Source organism: Atta cephalotes (genome assembly GCF_000143395.1).
Source record: "Atta cephalotes unplaced genomic scaffold scaffold00029, whole genome shotgun sequence".
Taxonomy (NCBI): domain Eukaryota; kingdom Metazoa; phylum Arthropoda; class Insecta; order Hymenoptera; family Formicidae; genus Atta; species Atta cephalotes.
In genome coordinates, this window is record NW_012130093.1 from 278,426 (window position 1) to 305,102 (window position 26,677).

The 26,677-nt window shown below is 32.4% G+C and overlaps 1 protein-coding gene across 1 annotated transcript in view; it reads right to left on the reverse strand.

Annotated features, from left to right (window-relative positions):
- Positions 1–9,643: 9,643 nt before the first annotated feature.
- LOC105620770 overlaps positions 9,644–26,677 on the reverse strand; it is an 83,550-nt gene continuing 66,516 nt past the window's right edge. Inside the window, exon 4 of the mRNA XM_012202259.1 lies at positions 9,644–9,740. Within this exon, the coding sequence (XP_012057649.1) occupies positions 9,644–9,740 (97 nt within the window). The remainder of the gene's footprint in view (positions 9,741–26,677) is intronic.

The window sequence follows — 26,677 nt, forward strand, 5'->3', positions numbered from 1 at the left end:
ATTTATTTCGACCACCACTTATCGCTAAAGCCTATAGGAACCTCTATAGGAAAACGGCGGAAGCAAAGTTGTACACCTAATATTTGAGTAAATAATTGTTATGCAATGTGTACAGAAAATATGAGAAAAAGAGTTATATTATAATAATGTTAGCATTAAAGTTAATCTGTCTAAAATATTTTTTTTTAATTTAATTTAGTTTATAGCTCTATGGACAAGATTGCGTGTTAACAAAATAATAGACATGAACATAAAGTACAATAGACTAAAGCAGCTTGCAAATAGTTAAGCATCAGTAAAACTGCTCTTATAAAGCCTACCAAAAAACCGGAACTAATAAGGAACACTAGGCAACTCAAAAAATTCTGAAACTTTGTATACAAGTAAAGTAGTTCAGCCGTACCACAAAACTATTTTTTGTTTGTGCGGAATTACAGTTTTAGGAAGTGAAACACCTTTTTGAAAAAAATTGATTTTTTTCTTTTCTTTTTTTCTTTCAAATATCATCGAAACTAGAGATACAAATAAATTTCCGGAATAAAATTTGAATGGTATTTTAAGAGTACTTTAGGACTACAATAAAAAAAATTTTTTTAAAATTATTTATTTATTTTATTTCCCCACACTTTTATTTAAAAAATGTTTTTAATTTTGATATAACACAAATCAAAGAGCATTTGATGCAGAAAATATGTATATTATAATTATGTTCCGAAGAACCATTTTTCAAATATGAACGAAAATACCTATGTATACGCGTTCCGTATTCGTCTCGCGTTGGCTGCGCGAAATAGTGTCAAATGGCAAATACAATACAATCGCGAAATAGTGTCAATGGCAAATACAATACAATCCATCAACACAGTATCAATACAGCAGCAAATATTAAAATATGAGAATTTATGTATTAATAATAACAACAACAGCAATAGTAATAATAACAATATATCAAACTTAAAATCAGTCAAATATTTTTATGATATACATAAAGGAATGTATGATATTATGTCAATAATTCCGCACGAACAAAAAATAGTTTTGTGTTATGGAGAAATTACTCTATTTGCACACAATGTTTCAGAATTTTCTGAATTTTTGAGTTGCCTAACTTTCCTTGTAAGACAGCGATGCAGTGGTGAAGCAAAATCATACACATTTAAAATCATACACACACACGCACGCACGTATACATACACACACACACACACACACACACACACACACGCGCGCGCGCGCGCGCGCGCGCGCAAGCACCTCACACTTACCAATTACATCAGTCTTTCTTAATTATCATGGAAGAGATAGTGCTCAATTGCAAGTGTCTCTCTCTCTCTCTCTCTCTCTCTCTAAATCTCCACCATCTCTTTCTATGAATGTTGCTTAAGAGACAAAGTATTTTTTTTTATACACCTGTTTCGCATTATGAAATTGATATTGAATTTTCCTTGTTTTACACACATCATATGCAACTTAGATTCTCTTTCTATAGAAAGGGAAACCTAAAACAAGGAAAGGTGTTAAACAAGGAAAGTCCAATTTCACGATGCGAAATAGGTCAGTATTCACATCGATTCTTGCATTTAAGAATTATGTCTTAAGTACAATCTTAAGTTGTCATAAGTCAATCCGAGAACTATATTAATATCTTAAGACATTATTTAGAACAATTTTAAAATAAAAACAGACTGTGAATACTGCTCCATTTCGCAATTGGTAGCTTTTGTATCTAACGTGACACCCATAGAAGTCCTGGCGAAAAATTTCTATGTACGCCAAAGTACGCCAAAAAATACGCTTTTCTACTTCTACGACTGTGGCATAGAACTGCGTTGTGAAACAAAAAAATAACTACGCCTAGCTACGCAAAAGATGTAAAATGACATACTTGGACCAAGGCAAGAAAGTATGCCAAAGTATGCACAACTAATGATTACTACATTCTGAACTACGCGTTTCTATGCTAGAATCGAACTCTTCTAAACTGGTTTTCATTTTTTCGTAAATATTTGGAGAAGGTATGTCAATCTACGTTTCTCTATGCAGAATTACACTCTACAATCAAATAGTTAGGTACAGAAAAATACTAAGCCTATTTATGCCAAGTGGTTGCACGAAAAAATCGTTTCCTGAGGTTTATATTTCTGCCAAAGTACAATACTTATCTTTTAATTTTTCTGTTTGTAACAAAGTAAAATTCTACGCCATTTTACACAAGAATTACTTTTATTCATCCGTAAGCATTATGCATCTCCGCCGACGAAGGACCACGACGGAGATGCATGAACATAAATAAAAATCACATGGGGAAGGATATAAGGAACGCAGCATTTCGCATATGAAATGAACTCTCAAAACTATTTTTAATATTAAAGTACGCACGTTATTCTAATTCCATCATGACAACAATGTGATAGTATCTTAAATTCATGCTAAATGAGTTTAAGATAACATCATGTTACTTTAAGCAGTACAGTGTAAATGTACCTGAAACTATGCTTAGAGTATAGTTTTGCATAAATCTTTGGCATAGGAGTAGAATTTTACACCAAACTATTTCCATGGTTTATTCGCATACTTAGGCAATTTTTAGCGTAGTTAAGCATACTTTATAATTAGGCGTATTTTCTGGCGTACAAAGACATGAATCTATTTACTTCGGCACAGAAGAGAATTCTACGCCAAATAACTTCCGTGTTCCGTGTATTTAGGAATAATAATTATTCCTAAATATAATTTTTGGCGTAATTAGGAATAGTTTTTGACATAGAAATTTTTCCGCCAGGGAAGAAATGGCGGAGATTTAGAGAGAATGCTTGCAAACTGAGCACAACATGTTATCTCTTCCACCATGCTCTTATCCTACAAGTATGGGTCACTAGTGATCGAGCGATTCCTGTTGTGCAAATTTCTTTGAGTCTTTCGATAATTATACATTATACTATATCTTATTATTTTCCAAAATAAAGTTACAATATTTATTTTAGAAAGTATGATGGCGAATTTTTAGAGATTTTTTGAATCATTCTGAATAGATGAAAAAATGAACGGATTCTAGAGACCCATGTTTGTATGGATAAGGCACCAAATTGTAGCTTGTATAATGATAAGAGTTAAATATAATATTATGAGTGATAAAACGTGATAAAAACGAAGCAGAATGGAAGGAAGACAAAGAGGAAGAGGTTTTTATTGATGTAGGAAGAGAATTAAAATATTTAACTGAGGTGTAGGAGAAAGCGGCACGGAACTTAGTGGAACGATGAATGGGGAAGGATAAGTAACTTTGGTACCTGACAAGGGAGTTAAAAGTGAAATAAAGCTCAGAGTTCAATTGAAGGCGATGTCACCTCCTAGATATAGAGAAGCAAGGAAGAAAAACGAGATAGCACAGGTGGAGAATAAAACATTGCCATATTCTAAGCCAGCTAGATCTCTGGTAATATGGATATATAGTTGTATTTACGGATGCAATAGGAGAAGCAGAGGCATGAATTTTAGATATACTGTACACTGGTTAAGGAGTTATTGATTAAGAACCGGAACGTAGACGACATCGGCGTAATTGAGAAGTGAGAAGTTTTTGAGACCAGGAAAGGAAGTGGCGAAGGGCGAAGATAAAAAAGATGTAGACGGTAAGCAGCTCGACACTTGACGGCCACGTGTAATTCCATAAGTTACACGTGAATGTCCATGAAGAGTCAACCTGAACACCAAGAATCTTAAAATAGAAAAGGAGCGAGGAATTAGAACGAAGTTAAGAGAAATATCGAAGGATTGAATATAGGATAATAATGTTGAGGAATTGACATTAGCAAGGGTGATTTAGAGGGATTTAGAGGCAGCAAATTATTAGTAGATCATTTAGCAATAGATCTTAGACTTTTATTTAAAGGAACAGACTGCTAAAACATCGAAAGGTGAAAGGATTTGAGAAGAATTACATCGTCTGCATACATGAAGATCTCGGAAGACAGAGAAATATTAGACAAATCAAAGATAAAAATATTAAAAAATAAAGGTTCGAGAATGGTTGTACCTGGAAAATTCCGGAGAGAACGGCATGAGATGAGAAAAGAGGAAAAGGACTTATATATGTGGACTTGGTGCGTGCGATTGATAAGGAACGAGCAGATTAGCGAGTGGGCCGAATGGGATAGACTGCATAGTTTGAGTTTGACTAAAAGTAGTCATAGTTGAAAGCCTTTTGTAAAAACTTTTTATAATTTTTTGCCTATAATTGTGAATTTAAGACCCGTTTAATGGATCCCTCTCAATAAAACGGTATTGAACTATTAAACAAAAGATAAGTAATATTAAAAAATTAAAAACGATAATATTAAAAACGATGTGGTGAAAGAGATAAAAAAAATGTAGACTTAATATTATTATATAGAGAAAGTACATCTTAAAATTTTTACTTTAAAACGACAGAAGCTAATGATAATTGATATAACGGTGACCAACGGTAAGAAGTCGTTCAATACTGTGATGTTTTGTCGCGAATGGCTGAACGAATAGTGGATAGTAAAAGAAGTACGTAAGAGAGCCCCATTTGGCTAAAGCATATAGGCAAGAGAGATACGTCCTAGGTTGTCCACGAGGATATTCGAACATGCCTAAATTGAAGAACGAACCAAAGGTCAATAATGGTGCCAGCACTCTTTCTAGCGTCTCTGTCATAGTCAGTTTCTCGAGTCGTCGGCTTTAACTGAATTAGTTCTTGTTGCATGAGACATAAACACGTTTTAATATTTTTTATTAAGGTTTTCAAAAATAGTTTTTGCAGTTCCTCTAGGAGAGGAACTTCCTTTGTAAGATATGTACACTGATAACGAGATAACGTATTTATGCCATTTAATCAGCAAGTACTGAATGGACATAGATAATCTAGATCAGATTGCCTTTCTTTTTGCAGAATTTTTATTTATAGATACGTAGATTGAAGTCACTAGATGTGGATCACTCTTGAAAAAAAAATTCATATTTTTATTTAGAAGGATATGAAATTAATAAAATATTTAATAGTTATAATTGATCATAGAGATCACATTATGGATGATTTTATTTCATTTCGATACCGTTTTATACGTTTTAATTTTGATTAAATTAAGTAATAATAATTATCTACAATTAGACCCCATATACTAATTGCGAATCAGTTTACCAAATGCTTTACCTTTTAGGATTTAATTTTAATTGAGTATGATATATTGATTTTTTTTCATGACATGTAATGCTATTTACTACCTTCTGTATAATAGCTATAAGACAATTCTTATGTGATATCACATTTTAAATAAATTTTTATAGATATCTTAGTTTATCCTAGTTTCATTTTTATTAATTAATGACATTAAAATATGCAGCTATTGCCAATAAAAAAACAATTGAAAAAGATAAAGCAAATGCTAAAAAATCTTGTGATATGCATTAAATAATATATATAATATGTAGAAAATACTATATAATTATTTATTGTAAATATAATGTGCGATCCAGAACTAGTGCCTGATTCATATTTAATGCTTTTACTCTATTATTACAAGGCACAAATAAATGTAAATGTAATGTTACTAGCACTTTGTCTTTATATTAAGTACAAATGCTTAATGAATTTTTATTTATATGGCTTCTGATCTTATCTGGCTTTATATGATACGTGATGACTTAAGTTGAAAACTGATAACTTTGATAAAATGTTTGATATTTAAGATATATGCACAATACAATGTTCTTTATAATGTAAAAGTATTGTAAGTACAATTATTTTTATAATGATAATATAATTTATTAATGTAAACATAAAACGTGATGTTAATTTTACTATTATTTTTTATTTTTATTCTCAAAATATTTTTATATATATGTACATAATTTTATGTACTTACATGTATACACTATCATAGTATTTATTTTCGTAAAGTAAAAGGTTATACAATATACTACAAATAAAATTTGATTTTGACTAATTGTTTTGCCTTCTATTTTTTAATTTATTGTAGAAATTCAGATATACAATATTATATACAATATTATATTATATTAAACATGCATAAGATATCATAGAAACCGCCCTATATCTATGAATGGATTGTAAAACGATGGAAAAAAACTAATATATCAAGATATAATGAACTTAATACGATGTTTCATGTCTTTTTGTAATACATGATAAAAAATATAGAGTAATATAAGTATAAAGAAAAGTCACCGATACACTGTCATAGGTCTCCTAAAGCAACACCCTTTTATTTCTCAGAAACTAATTGATGGACTTTATTTAATATTACTAACAAAAACATGAACTGTTTAGTTAATTAAAAAATTGTAAACGCATAATTCGTATATTTTTGGCTTGTTTTTATACAAAATCAGCTAAAAATGAATTCTATGAAAATAAATAAATAATTTTCTGCGAAAATAAAATTCTTACGATTTTCAATTGCAAATTGTGTAATTTAAATAATAGCGATTATATTATTAATAATATTATATCATTTTAAATGCTTATATAATTTCCTAAATCCAGTTTTATTTATATTATTTTTTCTCTCTTAGTTTTTTCATAATACGATTTAAAATATAAAATGTAAACCTGTGTGTAAAATGTATACCTGTCTGTAAAACATATCATGAATTAACTTAATAATGTTTTTATAATGTTGCTTTATAGTGTCAAATTTACTCGTAGTATTTTATACAGATAATTTCTGTAAAAGAAAAAAGATAGAAATATGTAGTATATATTATATTACTGCCTATTGTGTCAATATTGGAGTTCATTTTATCAAATGCTTATTTTTGCTTATCTTACTTAAAAAATTATTTATTGCAAAATTACAAACAATATTATAAAAACTGCTTATATTATCTGATAGAAGACACTTTTTAGTTTGTATTTATGTATTTAAAGTTTATTTTTATCTTTTGTTTAATTAAGAAATATTATCTAAAAACAAAATGGTATGGCGGTATCGGCGACTTTTCCCTAAATGTATAAAATAATATTACCATTATATTAGAGGAAACCAGTTTCGGAACTGATTGTCACATGAGATTGATTCTCAACAAGCTAATAACTCAACCAAATATTCCTCTTTTTACTGTAGATTGTTGATTAAATTATGTAAAATGTTCTGCATCAAAAACGTTTGTTATTTACAATGTTATAATCTGCCCGTTTTTAATCGCCGTTAAAAAGCAATAGATGGTGAAGGGCTTCAGGTACCCTTTGATCTTTAGAACTAGAACTCACTTCAAAATTACTGCAATGTAAATGTTTAAATGTCGCATTTAGAATTTAATCTGTGCAGAATCGTACAAAATTTGTCTTCAGAACTCTGGTGAAAATAAAAATCGGATCGAATGTAATAAAAGAATAATAGAAACGTAAACAGAACTTCTAGAAGGCGAAAATTGAAACAACAGAATGTAAAAAAAAACGTAAATGCTTTTTTTACTATTTAGTATAAGTATACTAAATGGTAATACTAAATATTTATGAAAATAAAATTTTGTTTAGTTATACTACTTGAACATTTGATTGAAATTATTTTATTCGACATTTGGCAGCTATATAACCACTTTTTCTTTAGTGTGTTCTCTTTAACGAAGATACAATCAAAATATATACCAGGTATGTAAATATGAAACCGGATTTTTTAATAGAAAATACATGTTTATTGCATGAAAATGATAAAATATATTTTATTCGAAGTATTGCCCATCGATAGCTATACATTTTTTCCACCTGTTTGATAATTTGTGGATGCCACGCCAAAAAAATTGTTGCTCTTTTGAGCCAAACCATCTAGCCATTTTCACATACATCTTCGTAAGAAGTGAAGCGCTGCTGAGCAAGTGCGTGTCCCATCGATGCAAATAAGTGGTAATCGGACGGAGCCAAGTCTGGTAAATAAGCCGCATGCGAAAGTATTTCCCAAATGCCAAATCGTTTCCTTAACTAGTTTTGCTGTGTGTGATGATGCATTATCATGAAGCAAAATCACTTTGTGTTACCTTTTTTAATATTCCGGTCGTTTTTCACACAAAATTTGATTCAAATTGATCATTTGTTGTCGGTAGCGATCAGTATTAACGGTTTCGCCAGGTTTTAGCAGCTCATAATAGATCACACCTTTCTGATCCCACCAAACACAGAGCATTGTCTTCCGTCCATAGCGATTTGGCCTTGCAGTCGATGTCGATGATTCGCCTGGAGTTACCCATGATCTTGTACGCTTAGGATTCTCAAAATATATCCACTTTTCATCGCCAGTCACAATTCGATGGAGAAATGACTTTCTTTTGTATCTGGCGAGCAGCATTTCGCAAGTAGTTTTTCGATTTTCCTGCTGTTTTTCATTCAGTTCATGTGGAACCCATCTTCTGGATCTTTCCCATAGATTTCAAACGTATGGAAACGGCTTCTCGTGTCACATTCAATTGATCCGCGAGTTGTTGTTGAGTTTGAGTCATCCTCATCCAATAAAGCTTGCAATTCGCTGTCTTCAAACTTTTTCGATGGTTTTCTACGTTCTTCGTTTCTCACGTCAAAATCGCCACTTTTGAATTTTTTTAAATCACTCAAAGCACTGTGATTTACCAAGAGCATGCTCATCGTAGGCTTCGACAAGCATTCGATGCGATTCTGCAGCAGTTTTCTTCAAGTGGTAAAGAAAATGGTACAGAAAATCAATGCTGTCCGCAAATCGTAGTTTCCAGGCACAAAATTCGACATGTTCAACGCTATTACAAACTGTTGTATGAAACTTGTATTGTTGTGAATTGAAAATCTTTGTCAGATATCAGAACAAGGAAATGGCGTCAATGGCGCCGTCTGACGGCAATTACATTGACATTGATTACAGCTATGGCCATCTATTAGTAAATTCCGGTTTCATATTTACATACCTGGAGTTAGCAGGAACGAAGTTATTAAAATAATGAAAAATTAAGTTTTTAGTACTTAAAGTTAAGTAATTAAAGTTTCGTTATCATGATTGTTATAAACACTCAAATAAATGCTAAACTCGAATTTGTTTATTTTTAAGAAAAAGTGTAATCGTAATTTGGAGTTGAACCCTCAAATGTGACGCACTATTCGTGCATGATGTGCTACATTTCCTTCGACAATTAAATTGCCACGAGGCGAACAACTTAAATCCCATTCTTAAAAAATATTGCATACATAAAATTAAGGAAATGCTATAATATACGTAACATATGCTACCATACTACGTATGTATACTGTAATATTTCCATAGTCTTAAATACGCAGTACTTTTGAAAAATATGGGCCTTACTTTTTCGTGATGTCATAGATTCATCCTTAGTAATACCAGACTTTGGTATAAGTTACTGTTTAAACGTTATGGCAAAAGGATAATGTCCAACTCTTAATCATGAATTCAATTTTAATAATTATTAAAAGAAATATACATCACAAGAAGTGTAAAAATACGCAAATAAATATGTGCAAATACATAGAATGTTTATTTCCAGTTTTTAATATGCATATCGTTTATACTTTTAGTACGTTGTATATATTTTCTCTTAAAATATTTATTAAAATATAAAAATTATAAATATATTTAGTACTCCATTAAAGATATATGTAATAAATGTTAAATAAGTATTAATTTTATTGCAACACAAGAGTTTCAATACCTCCTTTTCGTACAACTATATCATCTGTCTGTCTACTTTCTTCTGCACAATGAATTTTACAAGAAAAGATTCTGAAACATAAAAGAATTTTTTTTATTAACATTTATGAAAAATTAAAAACATTCTAGATATTACATTGAGTTAGGGAAAGTCTTTTTACAAATTAGTAAAAAGACCTTTTCCATCAATATCTTCATTAAAAATGATAAAAATTTAAATTTAAAAAAATAATTTTAAAGCTTAAAATTTCTATTTTCGAATAATTACTATATTTTTATAATTTTGTAATTTTTACACATAGAAGACTATGAGTATAATATGAAAAAGTTTTTATTCACTTAGGTCTGTAGCTCAAAAAATTTTTGAGCAAATATTCGAATCTATCTAAAATATCTATCGTGAAAGCTTAAAACTTTCCCTACATAATCGTATCATTTTAAAAATGTTTTTACAATTTTTTGTTTGTTCCTTATGATTTTTTTTCTGAGTTATTCACTAATTAAGATAAAAAGAAACATTCTGATTGTTCGTAACTCCATTAAAAATCATCGTATCGTAATCATCGTATGGAAAATATAACACTAAACAAACATAGGTTACTAATTAAGACAAAGCAAAATCGAACGGTCACTAAGTACATTTACATATAGAGATATATCTATTATTTAATGAAATGTATATAACGTTATAAAATTATAGCAATGATTTTCTATTGATAATTGATCTAACTTTCCTACAGTAATCAAAGTTTCAATCGAAAGCCAAGTTTTGTTTATTCAAGTCTTATTCATTACTTCACAGACTTTTGATCACTAATTGATACATTCACTTCATTATCTTTTATATATAAAACAAATTCATATTTATTACATATGCACGATTTTCTTTCATACGTAATTAGCATATAACAAATCATTAAGTTGAGTACATAATATAATTATCATCTACCTATTTATAAATATAAAACATAAGTACATGAATTATAATAATTGATTAATGAATTATAATAAGAAATAAATAATTTGATAAGATAACAAAGTGCATGATTACGTTTCTGTCCAGTAAAAATATTTGTAAACATAATTACATGGAATCTATAACAGTACACATTATAATATTATTGCATTGTGATAAATATAAATTTATTTTATAATTAAGATAGCATTTTATAGTGACTTAATAGGAGGATACGCTTTGAAAAGTAAAAAGCTTTTTGAGCATGCATTGTAGGAAAAGTATAAATACATATCATTTATAATTTGACAATTTATTAATATATATGTTGTGACGTGACGTTTTCCGTTCGTCACAAAGGTTCGGAAGACCGAACAGTGCAATTCTGGCGTCCTCTGAGTCCTTCCACTTTTTAGAAGGCGGACATATCTGCGCGTTTCTATGGCGTTATTTCATCGATTTCGCGTTTGTTTCATTTAATTTGTGCGTCCCACAGATTTTTTGCGTCGATTTATCGTTCTTTCGCATGCATTATCGTACCGCGAGTTTTGCAGGATAATTGACAATTTCTTTACAACCTTATGAATTTTGCGTCGTCTCACCGAACCATAGATGAAGAGAGAAGATGGCCGGAAGAGGAGTGATGGAGGACGAATCGGCTGAGGCGCCCAGCATCTTACAGGACGGGTAGCACGCAGATGATATCGCTCCGCATTTCAATATATTTGTTTTGGGTCGAGATATATTTTATCGCCACATATTACAGGCGCAGAGATAGCAGCTGGGGATGGCCTCTTCTACGCCCAATTGTCGGTGAGACTTGATGACGGAACTTGCGGAGCCCTCTCCTGAAAGGTCGGTACCTAGAGTCGGAAGCGGAGGCGCCGATTACGGGGACGCCGACACCGAGATGTTAGTCTCCTACAAAATCGAGATCCGGGAGGGTCTCCGAGACGGCCGAAGGAAACTGTACGACTCGTTAAGTCTTATGGCGTACCGATTTATCTTGATTGTCGGAACTTCGTATCGTGATGTATGTGTTCTCTATTTCCGACATTTTATAAAGTAGTTTGAAGACCCGCGGATGAGTTTGCGCCATGTTTGATACCGTAACCGTCTCCTATTTCGGTTATCAGAGCGTCGAGTTAATGCTCGTGCGATTTGCGAAAAGTATTCTTACGTGTTCTTACGTTCTTGTGCTATCGAGAGTTAGCGTAATTAATACGCCTCGCGTAGAGCATATCGGGGCAAGTGCGAGGCTAAAATAATGCATTCGATCGGATATTGTTGTCGCGACCTTGTTAACGAGTACGAACGAGAGTCGGAGATTAATCAAATATATTTGTTACTGTTATTAATTATTGTGTAATTCATCGCCTTACTCGCTTCTCCTAACGATCTTCTATATTCGATCATCCTCTCTGCCATTTTCGAGGCTGAGCCTCGAAAAGCTAGCTGTCAGTTACGAGAGTTGTCAACGATCGCAATTCTGTAGAAAATCGCATAGAGAATCTCCCGATTAATTTCGATGAAAAGTGGCACGCTCTCACTCGTGCCTGGTGCCCAACTATCATTTTCGAGATCTTGCATGACCCTCAGGAGAGGCTGGGTAAGGACACGTTTTCTGTGGTGTTTTCAATAAGATCAGACGAAGGTTTGTTGTAAAAACGGGAATTTTGCCGAGTCGAGAGAGAATTAGCTGCGATCGCGACGAAGTTGCGCCACGCTCGTGAGTGCGATTGCAATGTGTATGGAACTTGTAATGTTGCAAATTGAGAAATATTGATCTTGCGAGGAAATGCAGCAATTGACTAAAATGTGATTGTGCGTGTACCGGTAAATGGTACATGATTCCACTATTTTGGTTATCCTGAAATAAAAAATCCAAATTATGAGTAGAGTATTTGTACTTTTCTCTAGTCTGACTAAAATTTTTGCCAAAACTGAACCGAAACATTCGGCTACATATCAATTTCAACCGAAACCAAAAACAAAATTAAAAAGAAGGAAAAATAATATTATAATAAGATCGGACAAATGAGAGCCATTACACGATTATTATTAGTGTAGCTCAATTTACGGACAAATATAGAAGAACTTTCCACTTTCTTTTCAATTACTAGATAGATTATAAATGTCGATTTATTTTGGTTTTAGTATTAGGTGTACAACTTTGCTTCCGCCGTTTTTTTTCCGAAATTCGAGGCTTTATTGTAAAAAACTGGTTATACATTTATGATTCAAAAAAAAAAATTGTCCATCGCTGGCCACTACTTTCTCCCAACTTTCGGGTAGTGTACAAATCCCGCGTCAAAAAAACTGGTCATCTTTTGAGGCTATCCACGAATCGATCCAATTTTTTACTTCTTCATAAGACCGGAAGTGCTGGTCAGCCAGGCCGTGTGCCATTGATCGAAACAAGTGATAGTCAGAGGGAGCAACGTCTGGAGAATACGGCGGGTGGGGTAGGACTTCCGATTTCAACGTTTCCAAGTATGTCTTGACCACTTTCGCAATATGTCGAGCATTGTCATGCTGCAAAATCACTTTATCGTGTTTCTCGTTGTATTGCGGCCGTTTTTTCTTTCAATGCTCGGCTCAAACGCAATTGCGTTCGATATCGATCGCCTGTGATTGTTTCAGTCGGTTTTAACAGTTCATAATACACTACGCCGAGTTGGTCCCACCAAATACAGAGCATGACCTTGGAGCCGTGAATATTCGGTTTGGCCGTCGACGTGGAAGCATGGCCGGGAACTCCCCATGATTTTCTGCGCTTGGGATTATCGTAATGAACCCATTTTTCATCAGTCACAATGCGATGCAGAAATCCCTTCCGTCTTTGCCTTTCAAGCAGCTGTTCACAAGCAAACAAACGCCGTTCAATATCTCTCGGCTTCAATTCGTACGACACCCAATTTCCTTGCTTCTGAATCATTCCCATGGCTTTGAGGCGTTTTGAAATGGCTTGTTGTCACTCCCAATGATCGTGCCAATTCTTCTTGATTTTGACACGAGTCTTGCTCAAATAATGCCTCCAATTCTGCATCTTCGAAAACCTTCTCTCTTCCACTGCTATGCCAGTCTTCAACGTCAAAATCACCGTTCTTGAAGCGTTGAAACTACTCACGACACGTTCTTTCACTAATAGCGGCCTCACCATAAGTATTTGAGAGCATTCGATGAGCCTCAGCCGCAGATTTCTTCACATTGAAGCAAAAAATTAAAACCTCCCGCAAATGACGAGAATTTGGCTCGTAAACTGACATTTTCAATCGAGAATAACTTTATGATGCAGACACAAATCGATTAATGTTTCTATCTTCTATATATTTATATTGACAGATGCCCAAGTTTATTGTATGACGTCTATGGTCTATTTATTTCGACCACCACTTACCGCTAAAGCCATCTATAGGAAAACGGCGGAAGCAAAGTTGTACACCTAATAATACAATTTTCTGATATCGTTATTTTTTAAACAAAAATATAACAAATTTGTATGAATCTTTTATATTCAAATTTTTTACTTGTATTGATATATAAAGGAAAGAACCCTATTATGAGATACCGAGTTCATTTTGAGCAGGGATCGACATTATAGCAATATTTTTAGCTTCGATTAATGATTGATTATTGTTGGATAATCATTAATCAAATTCGAATATTTTTCAATTAATTGATTAATCAGTAATCAAAAGAAAAAAGTATTTAATTATTCGATTAATAATTAATAATCAAAATAAAAAAATATTTAATTATTCGTTTAATCAAAAACATAATTTGGTAAAATATTCTGTTTAGGGAAGTCCCCTCCAATGACTTTGATCTTGATATATGTTGTCAAAGTCATGATCTTGAGTAACCTCCAATAAGTTTTAATCGTCATTCGTTATTCGTTAAAAAGTTATTAACAAAAAACTTCGAAAAATAATGTTTTATTTCTACTATATACAACAGTAGGATGTATACACCGATTCTAGATCACTATGTGTTAGTGCGTATACGTATATGCAGTATGTGTGTGTGCGAGAGGGGTCAGGAAGAAGGAACCGCACATAGACGCTGGGTCCGACGGAAGCGTGTCATCGTACGTATTAGAGAGAGAAGGGGGAGTTTGTTCCTTTTCTCTCTCGTCCGCTGCGTTCTCTTTCCAACCTGTTCTCTTCTCTCTCTAACTTGTTCTCTCTGTCCCACCCATTGCGGACTCTCTCTCTCTCTCTCTCTCTCTCTCTCTCGTCCGTTGCGTTCTCTTTTCAACATGTTTTCTCTCTCTCCCACCCATTGCTGCCCTTTCCGTAGTATTCACACTCTCTCTTCTTTCCATTGTATTCTCTGCCACGTTCTTTTTTCTTCTTTCGCATTTTATTAAATATGATATCTGGAGACACTGGTAGTGTCTCAGTGCTAAGCCACGCGCAGCGACACCGTGACTACTTTACGCGAGCCGACAAGTTGCGCCAGATCGAGATTATCGGATTTCAATAAAGGCTGAATCAATCAAGTTCTAAGTGTGCTCAATCGATTGCAACCGCTCGGGATATATAACAAAAGGGATTTTATTTTTTCTCTACGAGCGGAGATATTGCGACGAAAAATACAAATTTGAAACTTTTATAAAGAAAAAATTAAGAAACGTCGTCGTCGTCGTTGTCATCGTCGATACGGAGTAGGGTAATGTCTTTTTGAAATTTTTGGTGCAAGAAGTAAACGTGGCGTTAGCAAATGCATGGTCACATGGTCAGCGTTATAAGCGCTGCGACGGTTCTGTACATTTTACACATTCTACACTCTGCAGAGATTATAAGTTGAAGCTATTGTTTTTACGTGATCGCGGAGGAGTTGAATAAGTGCGATTGTAGCTAAAGCTATATTATATATAATATTGGATTTATATATAATATTGTTTTGCAAGACTTGGAAATATCAGCTATTGAAATGTTGTCTGTACAACCATTATTCTATTATCGTTACGTTGATAATATTGTTTGGCGATTCCCTCTGATACTATAAATGATACCATAAAAATTTTTAATTCATTACTAGATTCATCGAAATTGGTATTCAAGGTAGTTTGAATTTTTTTAAACACGATTATAATTCTTGAGGAGAATAGAATTGTATTCAATAGATTTCAGAAATCTTATTCGGGGAGATTTCTCAATTTTTATTCCAACCATCTTTTATGTCACAAAAGGGGCGTTATTATAATATATATGCAATATATATAGAATTTTATTATTGTTTCACCCAAAATTTCATGAGCGTCTTCTTATAGATGCTGTTCACACGTTTTGGAAAATATCTCTTCTAGCTATCCTCTCCATTTCATATTCACTACAGTTAATAATAGATTCTTTTTTTACATAAATATAAAAATTTTCATATTTCTTGTTTTCCTAAAAAAGAGATGGACAAATATTTCATCATACCTTATGTTAAGATGGTTTTTAGATTTATCGCTTTAAAAATGAATTCTAAGTTAACTTATTCAATTCCGAACACGTTAAATAAGTATGTAAAAAAAGATAAAGATTAATTGGACATTTTATCAAATCAAGGAGTGATTTATAAAATATTTTGTGAGAATTGCGAGACCAATTATGTGGTCACAAACGAAGAGAAAGTTAAAGACTAGAACTTGCAAGAACATAAATAAAAATATGGGTTTTCCAACTGTCATCACGAACCATCGTATTGAATGCAACCACAATTTGGAGGTTGATATCTGATATGTTTATATTAAAAAGCAAAGCCAATGTCTAAATAAGCAGAGTAAATCTGATTCATTACACGAATCTTATCTTTCTATTATACAACTTTCTCCCTCTTTTAGTCATTTTTTTCTTTTTTTTCTTGTTTTCTTTTCCTTTTTCCAATTCCCTATTTTCTTAACGATTTTTGTACTCTGTATATCGCAGCTAGACGATAAAGACATTTCTTCGCTTCCTAATTTTATACTCTTTTGCCAACGTGGCATTATTCTTGACAGAAGTAATTTTGTATTTATATTATTTTTGGATGCATTTTTATCAGTAGACATCGCAACATTGTGATTCAAAGATAACTTTGACTTATTTTAATTAATTTTAATTTATAAATATAGTAATCTACATACGGACTTTCATCGCTTTACATTCAGTATCTTTGTACTTAATACTCTGAAATTTTTTTTGCTTTAAATATGGTATTGGTGCAATGTTTGTTTTTATTATTGTATTTTTATAGAATGTATTTTAACGAAAATTCATGATGCTTGTGAATATTTTGCGCATTTTGACACCAATATGGATTTTTTATTTTGACATCTAATATTTACGCTATATTGTTGCGGACGTAATATTATATTTGATGACACAGGATGCGATTTTACTAATGGCCATTTTATTGTATTATTTTATCAGTTGACCCGTTTAATTTAAGTATATTAATTTACCATTTCCAACTCAATTTAATTTTTTCTTTTTTGTCATATACTTCTGTCTCTTTAAACATTAATAAATTTAAAAAAGCAATAAATCCAATCATAAATTTACTTTAAATTGAAAATTTAAGTTTCATAAATTTCTTCATGTTTTTTTGAAAGAAACTCGATGGTTATTGATGTGATAATTCTTATTCATTAGAAACTGCCCATAAGCTAAACCAATTCTTTTTTTCTTATGGTTTATTTGTATAAAAAAATTTTCTCTTTTTGGCTGGTTTAATTCCTTCCATTATCATTTTATAAAAAAAGTAGGAGAGTAAAACATTGCTTTTCGTTCCTGTTCATTCCTATTCGTTCTCGTTTTATCTCACTCCTCTCCCCTCCTGACTTCTGTGGGGAATAGATTATTTTAAATTTTTAAGAAAAATTTAAGAAAGTTTATGTTTTTTCATTTTTTTCATCTGCGCGAGAATAATTTTATTACGTAACTTCGAAAGGGAGGCGATGATCAGTCTATCAAAAACCGTTTCATTCAAGTCTTGTCGGTAGCGTCAGCTTTGCGAGCAAACAAGTATTGTGCTTCTTGTGTTTTTGATTGCTATCTTGATTCGCTTGAATTTAGTACTACTGTGGCGTAAAAACAATGATCAGTCCAAAAAATACTAATAATTCGGACATGGGAATATACTTCATCCCTGATTCTTTCAAGTAATGATGACGTTGAGAAAAGAAATTCTCGATTTCATATGTTGCTAGCAACAATATATGGTCTTAACAATTTTCGTACGAAGATGATTGGATTCACGATTAGATTGTAAAAAACGAACGAATGAATCTTCAAATCTCTTGTAAAATTGAGTGGACACAACGTGGATGGAATTTATTTCGACACCGACTATTGGCAATAGTTTCAAGATCACATGGGAACTCATGAACAAGTATTTAAGCAGCGATAACAGAGTGAAACCTAATTTTGTTGTTATAAAAAATATCACCTTTACCACATCTTACAGAGCAAAATCAATATTGCTGGCGTATAAAGAAGGAGAGGAAAATTCCAATGGAAAAGAAGAAGACGCTCGATTTAACTCCACCGGCGAAGAAACGAAGAACCTACGTAGTGGCAAATATAATGCAGAAAACTATCCTCCTCGGATTGCAAAGCATTGTAAAGTCGATGCGCATTTAAAACAATTAGAATCTTTATCCGATAATGTTAACAAGTATGCTCTATATTTAATTCAAGAAATCGAATTGAAACTACCTGCAAGTTTTATTAATTATAGGGAAATTATAAAATTAACGTTGCGAGGTAATTATGAAGATATAGAGCGTAATGTACACAAATTAATACAATTTAATTTTTCTTGATGATTAACGATTCTTGACTTAACGATTTAACTTTCTATGTATTTCAATATAATATTTTTGGAATTAACTTCATTAAGATATAACGAAATTTTTCATATAATTCTCTCGAAGCGAGAATTTTTGGCTTAATTTTTCTAAAAACTTTTTTTAGTTTATTCTCATGCGAACTATGTATTTCTTCTTCTTTGAAAAAAGAAAGAATTTGTATTAATAAACATTTTTGTATAACATAAACTCTCGTTTCTTAATCACCCGTACCCTCCAATAATCAATTTTTTTCTCTACATATTTCCGTTGTTATATATATAAAACATAGTATAACATTTTAACATATGTATAACATTTTAAATAAAGTATAAGAAGTACGATACAAATTCATAAAATCCTTGTCATACATCATAAAAATCATACTCTCGCTCGAACGAATGAGTCATCACACCGGAGACGATGCGTCAGTTGAACATGTTCGTTCCTGTTTTATCTCCCCCATTCTTCCTAGCAAAAGTAAGACTCTCTCCAAAATTTTTGTATATATCTCATCTCTCATAATGGGAGTAATTGGGAGTACAAATAAGTTTCCGCCGTTTGCAAAAGACGGTGCCACTAATAAACTATTAAAATATGTTTAATATGTAAAATATGTAAAATATGTAAAATGTTTGATGTAAAATGACACATCGTAAGATTGGACATCCGGCAATACCATAACCTTGAAATATTAGCGATTTTGTATCAGCATCATATATTTTTTTGTACGAAAATATCGAGTTTTGAGCCGAATAAGCGTCATTTGCGGGAACTTTTGATTTACTTTTTTAATTTGAAGAAAGAATCTGCAACTGAGACTCATAGATTGCTTGTAGAAGCATATGGTGATGCTGCCTTAAGTGAGAGAAGTGTGAATGGTTTCAAAAGTTTAAGAACGGTGAATTTGACGTCGAAGATAAAGAACGTAGCGGAAGGCCGAAAGTGTACGAAGACGCGGAATTGGAAGCATTATTGGATGAAGATTCGTGCCAAACGCATAAAGAACTTGCACTTACATTAGGAGTGACTCAACAAACAATTTCATATCGTTTGAAATCATTGAGAATGATTCAAAAGCAAGGGAATTGGGTTCCATATGAACTGAAGCCGAGAAACGTTGAACGCCGATTTTTCATATGTGAAATGCTGCTTGCCAGGCATAAACGAAAGGGTTTTTTGCATCGTATAGTCACTGATGAAAAATGGATCCACAATAACCCAAAGAAGAGAAAATCATGGGGACCACCTGATCATGCTTCAACATCGATAGCCAAGACGAATATTCAAGGAAAAAAACTCATGTTGTGTATTTGGTGGGATCAGTTTGGTGTCGTGTATTATGAGTTGCTCAAACCGAACGAGACCATTACTGGGGCTCTCTACCGAACACAATTGATGGGATTGAGCCGAGCATTCAAGGAAAAACGCACTACTACTCCAGGCATGACAAAATTATTCTCCTGCATGATAATGCTCGACTACATGTTGCGGCGCCGGTCAAAACCTACTTAGAAACACTCAAATGGGAAGTTCTACCCCACCCGCCGTATTCTCCAGACATTGCTCCTTCCGACTACCACTTGTTCCGATAAATGACGCATGGCCTGTCTGAGCAGCATATGAAGATACCAAAAATTGTATCGATGATTGGATAGCCTCAAAAGATGAAGCGTTCTTCCGACGTGCACACATCAGAAAGATGGGAAAAAGTAGTGACTAGCGATGGCCATTACTTTGAATAAAACATTATGTATCGTTCTTTCACAATAAATGTTTAATTTTTGATTAAAAACGGCGGAAATTTATTTGTACTCCCAATAAAAACATTTACAAATACCAACGGATCGAAGACATAGTGCCCGCATCAACAAAAAAAAATGACCATCATAAAACCGCCATTATAAAACCGCCCGCTATTCATTCTTGTAGTTCATACTTTATCCTCACGGGTACGATGCGAGCTAATCAGATCTTTGTTAAGTATAGGGCGAACCAATCAGAATTTTTTAATTACTCTATTCTTTCCCTCACTCTTCACTCCTCGACCAATCAGAGCGCGCCCTTTTCCAGACTGATCCGTCTAGGCCACGCCCATGGCACCGGAGGGAGACGTAGAGGGAGTTTGTTTTGACGTCCCATCGTTGCCCATATACTACTTATGTAACATTGAAGATGACCCGATTGAACTCGAAACGACGTCTTATTTGCTTTAGATCATGATAATTATATTTGTTTCTTACATTTACACATTTATTTTGTTGTTATTTGGTTCATAGTCTTTCTAAACTTTTATTTTTAATATAATGTTGGATTCCGGTTACCTCAAATATTGATAAAAATATTTTTAGTCGATGTATTTTCGCCATTAAATCTAGGTTATCCAAATAATATCGAGATTGTCGTTGAGGAACTGTGACTACATTTGTATGACCTTAATCGGATTTAATAACAGTGATGAAAATACATCCAATCAATGCGTTTTCGCATAAAAATAATGTTTGAAAAAAAAACGTGTCTGCCATGAACCGTGATTAAAGTCATTAAAGTCGGTTAAGAAGTTAGTCACAGCGACGAAATATTGCGATGCAAACACACACTGCAGTAAAATTTTCATTTCTGCTTTAGGGCCGATATTCATAATCAGATCTTATATTCAAGACTATCTTAAGACTATTTTAAGGTCTTAAGAAGTTACGAACCAATTAGAGGGTTGCATTAGCGTCTTAAGATATTACTTAAAATGGTCTTGAAATAAGAATTGACTATAAATATCTAGATCTACCGGAATAGTGGCTCATATTGATTTCGCATCGGTAAGTTTCGCTTAATGGGACATAGAAAAATGAATTCCCGCGGATTAGAAATCACATATAGGGACATTGCTTGTATTATCATTTTGTGTAATCATTTTAATTTTGATTTGCACTTTCGCCTTTCTGTATACTATATATACGATATGTATGTTCTGATCATATTGACCTTCGTTTATCTGGAGACTTAATTAATTACTTTTAGGATTATGTTCAGATTTCCATCCGAGTGCTATCTAAGTATTACTCTTGTTATTTACCGAATGGAACAAAGATGACATAGTATCCAGAAAACATCTAGGTGGGAATCCGAGCAAGTTTCAACATGATTAAGATTCTGCGCACAATAGAAGGAATAAGAAATTAGAAATAAAGAATAAACGATTTCAACCTATCAGAAACTGTGTTCCGATGTATCCGATTTCTGATAGGTTGAAATTGTTTATTTTTTATTCCTAATTTCTTATTCCTTCTATTGTGCACAGGGCCTAACTATGCGCTTGTAGGAGATAGTTTTCTCCATTTAAACGAAGTTTTTATGTTATACATGTATAGCTAGTCACAGAAAGATTGCAATATATTTTCTTCGATAGATTTCAGAACGCAGCTTGCTCTCCAAGTGATTGATTTTTACTCTTATGGATTTATAAATAAGAACCAATTACTCGAAGAGCAAGCTTCTAAAATTTTCATCGAAAAAAAAGTGTTGCAACCTTTCTGTGATCGGCTGTACACGCAAGCATCGGCGGAATCTGCAAAAGAAATAAAGCCGCAGCACAGACTTTTGCATGACGCATAACACATAGTACATAAGTGAATCAACTAATCAGAATCTTTCCTTCCCTCCCATTTCATGGAAAAGAAAAATTTTGATTGGTTGATTCTCTTGTGCATTATGCATTATGCAAAAGTCTATGCTGCGACTAATAAATTTGCGCAAGAAAACAGAATCTGCGGAATGAAGCAATGACCAATCACGAATGTTTCGCAATTCTGCATATCCGTAGTTCCGCACATCCTGAAAATGCGGTCCCATGGTGCGGAATTGGCGGACGTTGGTCGTGGCTTCATTCAGTTGATTCTATTCCGCTAAATTGTATTTTCTTATGTCCCATGGAGCGGAATTAGCGCTGATCACAGTGAATCACAATAGCCTTTCCGTATATCATTTTCATTATATTCATCGGAATAGCGTTTGTCATTGGTTCATATTGATTGCACATCTGCAAGTTCCGTTCTATGGGACATAGGAAACTAAACTCTTGTGGATGGGAAATCACATAGGGACATTGCCTTGTCTTTATTTTGTGTACTCATTTTGATTTTGATTTACATTTTCGCTTTTCTGTACACTATATTTTAAAAACAAATTCTCTGTTTCACAAATTCACTGTTTTAAAAACACAAATTCACTGTTTATGTAAAGAATTTGTGTGTTTAAAGCAGTGGATTTTTGTTTTTAAAGCAATGAAGGTATTTTTATGTAAAGCAGAACGTATACATAGCACTATATTGAGTCGGGATGACAGATATATTAGCCTCTAAAATTTCCAATTTTAACGCTTAATCACTAGATTCACCGAATGCCGCGTTTTTTTTGCCAGATTCTTTCGTTTTGAGTAAAAACTATAGAACTCTGAGATGTAATGCCAGAATATTAATGCTGAATTTTAAACTATTCTTTATTGAATTTTTTTCTATTATTCTTTATTGAATTAAAAAAATTTTCTTATTTAAATTGGCATGGTCCTGTTCATCGATTACATTGCTCTACCTATTTTATGCAAAGATGAATGTGACATTTCTACTATTAAATACTACAATTACCATTCCTATAGACGACAATGACCAGTAACAAGGAATCATTGCGTAAAAAAAAATAGAATTATAGAACGAACTAAGAAAATAGAAAAAAATCAATGAAACAAACTTTACGGAAATAAAATCGCAAGTACAGAGAAGTGCGCCTAAGAAGATTACAGAATTTATATATAATATGTTCCCATACATTTTTATTATACTACTATTTATTAAAATTATATGTATATATATTTATACAAGATTTATTCGCGTTGCATGTTTCAACACACGGTAAAAAATTTTTCATACATTAATGTGCATAAATATTTATAAATATTTATAATCATATATGATATATGTTTGTACATATTTAAATATCCCTCTTTCATAAACTTTCTTTGATAAACCTACTTTTTAATGTAATAAAAAAAACCTTTTTAAAAAAGATTTTTTTTTATTACATTAAAAAAAAGGCGCTAACAATACATATTTCTCGAATAAAACCTAAATATCCAACCTAATTAATAAGTTTTAATTTTTCTTCAAGGATATTCATATTAAAGGTTTTCTTATTTCAACCCAATAATGGCAACTTTAATTCTCTATCAAAAATTATTATTCATCGAAAAAAGTGAATGTATCCAATGAAAAATTAAAACCTAGATGTTATTGTACAATCTTAACTATCAAGTGAAATTCTATCAAATTTAAAAGTAAAAAACAAATATTTCTTGTTATTTACTTAACTCTAATGATATGTATAAAAGATCATTTGTATAAAAGATTTGATATCAACAAAATTTGATGGCGCCAAATTAAATTCCATGTAATTCAGATACTGTTGGCGATCTTGTTACGCGCACGATGAACTCGTAATGGCGCGGTCAGGCGATCATTACCGTCCCGCGGTATTAATGTTTTGAGGGCACTCGGTCGAGAAAAATGAGAGCTTCTCTGCTTTCCAAATTTTTATTGAATAGACCTCAAACACAGACGAACATGTTTACAGTGGATATGGAAAGGATGTTATCGGTAGCGCGGCGATATTTTTCCACGAGACGAGACACGTGCAGTCGACTAGACAGTTAGAGCAGCCATGATGATCTGATATTTTTTAATCGATTACGCGTGACGCATGCATCGTTTAACAATCGACGTCTCGTGGATTCATCGATTTTTCATCGATGCGATTAGGCGATATAACTAGACGTCATGAATCATAGAGATACCGAACAGATCAAATTATATAAATAATATTAACTTTAATGATATGTATTATTCCTTTAAAAGATTTGATGTCAAGAACTAGCATAAAGTTAAATCCCATTTCTTTATACCATGCCAAATTAAATAAATAATGAATATTAATCTAATGATATGTATCATTTGTATAAAAGAATTGACAACAACTATGGGCGCCAAGTAAAGTTCTACTATCAAAATAAAAAGTAAAACCCAAGAGATATTATTTTTATTACTAGGTATGTAAATATGAAATTTTTTTATAGAAAATACATTTATTGCATGAAAATAAAAATGTTGTTTAAAAAATATTTTATTCAAAGTATTGCCCATCGGTAGCTATACATTTTTTCCACCTGTTTGATAATTTGTGGATGGCCACGCCAAAAAAATTGTTGCTCTTTTGAGCCAAATCAGTCTAGCCATTTTCGTACATTACATCTTCGTAAGAAGCGCTGCTGAGCAAGTGCATGTCCCATCGATGCAAATAGTGGTAATTGGACGGAGCCAAGTCTGGTAAGTAAGCCACATGTGAAAGTATTTCCCAACCAAATGCCTCAATCGTTTCTTTGACCAGTTTTGATGGTGCATTATCATGAAGCAAAATCACTTTGTATTGCCTTTTTTGATATTCCAGTCGTTTTTCACACAAAGCTTGATTCAAATTGATCATTTGTTGTCGATAGCATTCAGTATTAACGATTTCGCCAGGTTTTAGCAGCTCATAATAGATCACACCTTTCTGATCCCACCAAACACAGAGCATTGTCTTCCATCCATAGCGATTTGGCCTTGCAGTCGATGTCGATGATTCGCCTGGAGTTATCCATGATCTTTTACGCCTAGGATTCTCAAAATATATCCACTTTTCATCGCCAATCACAATTCGATGGAGAAATGATTTTCTTTTGTACCTGGCGAGCAGCATTTCGCAAGTGGTTTTTCGATTTTCCTGCTGTTTTTCATTCAGTTCATGTGGAACCCATCTTCTGGATCTTTCCCATAGATTTCAAACGTATGGAAACGGCTTCTCGTGTCACATTCAATTGATCCGCGAGTTGTTGTTGAGTTTGAGTCATCCTCATCCAATAAAGCTTGCAATTCGCTGTCTTCAAACTTTTTCGATGGTTTTCTACGTTCTTCGTTTCTCACGTCAAAATCGCCACTTTTGAATTTTTTAAACCACTCAAAGTGGTAAACCACTCAAATCACTCATTGTGATTTACCAAGAGCACGCTCATCGTAAACTTCGACAAGCATTCGATGCGATTCTGCAGCAGTTTTCTTCAAATGGTAACAGAAAATCAATGCTGTCCGCAAATCGTAGTTTCCAGACACAAAATTCGATATGTTCAACGCTATTACAAACTATACTATTGTATGAAACTTGTATTGTTGTGAGTTGAAAATCTTTGTCAGATGTCAGAACAAGGAAATGGCGTCAATGGCGCCGTCTGACGGCAACTATATTGACAGCTATGGCCATCTATTGGTAAATTCTGGTTTCATATTTACATACCTGGTATTTACTTAATCTTTTATCCAAATGGTACGATCTTTAATTTTTGTGCAATGACATCTAAGTATACGTATATCTTATTGAAAGATCATCCTATTCCAAATGGTTTAAATTCCTTTTAAATGAAATTATTATATCACGATTCATTCGAAGATATTTTCTCTTCCAATTAAAGTAGTGATTATTTAATTTTCTCTTCAAAATATTATACAAAACATTATCACAAAATTGCGTTATCTTGCTGAATTTAAGTGTTATTATAAAAAATTGAAGAGTTAACCGTATAAAACGAAAAAATTTAAATAGAAAAATTTTTCATGTAAAAATTTGACATTACTAGATTTCGATGTAATAACATAATAATAAACTATGAATGTAATATTTAGAAAAATAAGAAAAATAAAAATGTAATATTCAGAAAAATAACAAAAACAAGAAGCATAATGATAAGAAAAATTAGAATCATATTAAAAAATATGAATATTTAGAAAAATAAGAAAAATAAAAAGCATCTCTAATGAGAGTTAAAGTATTTAACATATATATGCGATTAAGTTATAGAGTCATGTAAATTGTGATAAACGTTGTGAATGCTATTAAGTTTAAGTCTAAGATAAATAAATTCAGATTTGTAAGACACACGCTATAAAAGAGAAATAAATAGTAAACTTTATTCTTATTCAGAGTAAAGTTCAGATTAAATTTATTATTACTTTAAATTACTTATTCGATCTAGCAGCGCCAATAATATTTTTACATGAAAAATTTTTCTATTTAAATTAATTTTTTTTCGTTTTATACAGTTAACTTTTTAATTTTTTGTAACATTTAAATTATAATATTTTTTGATAACATTTA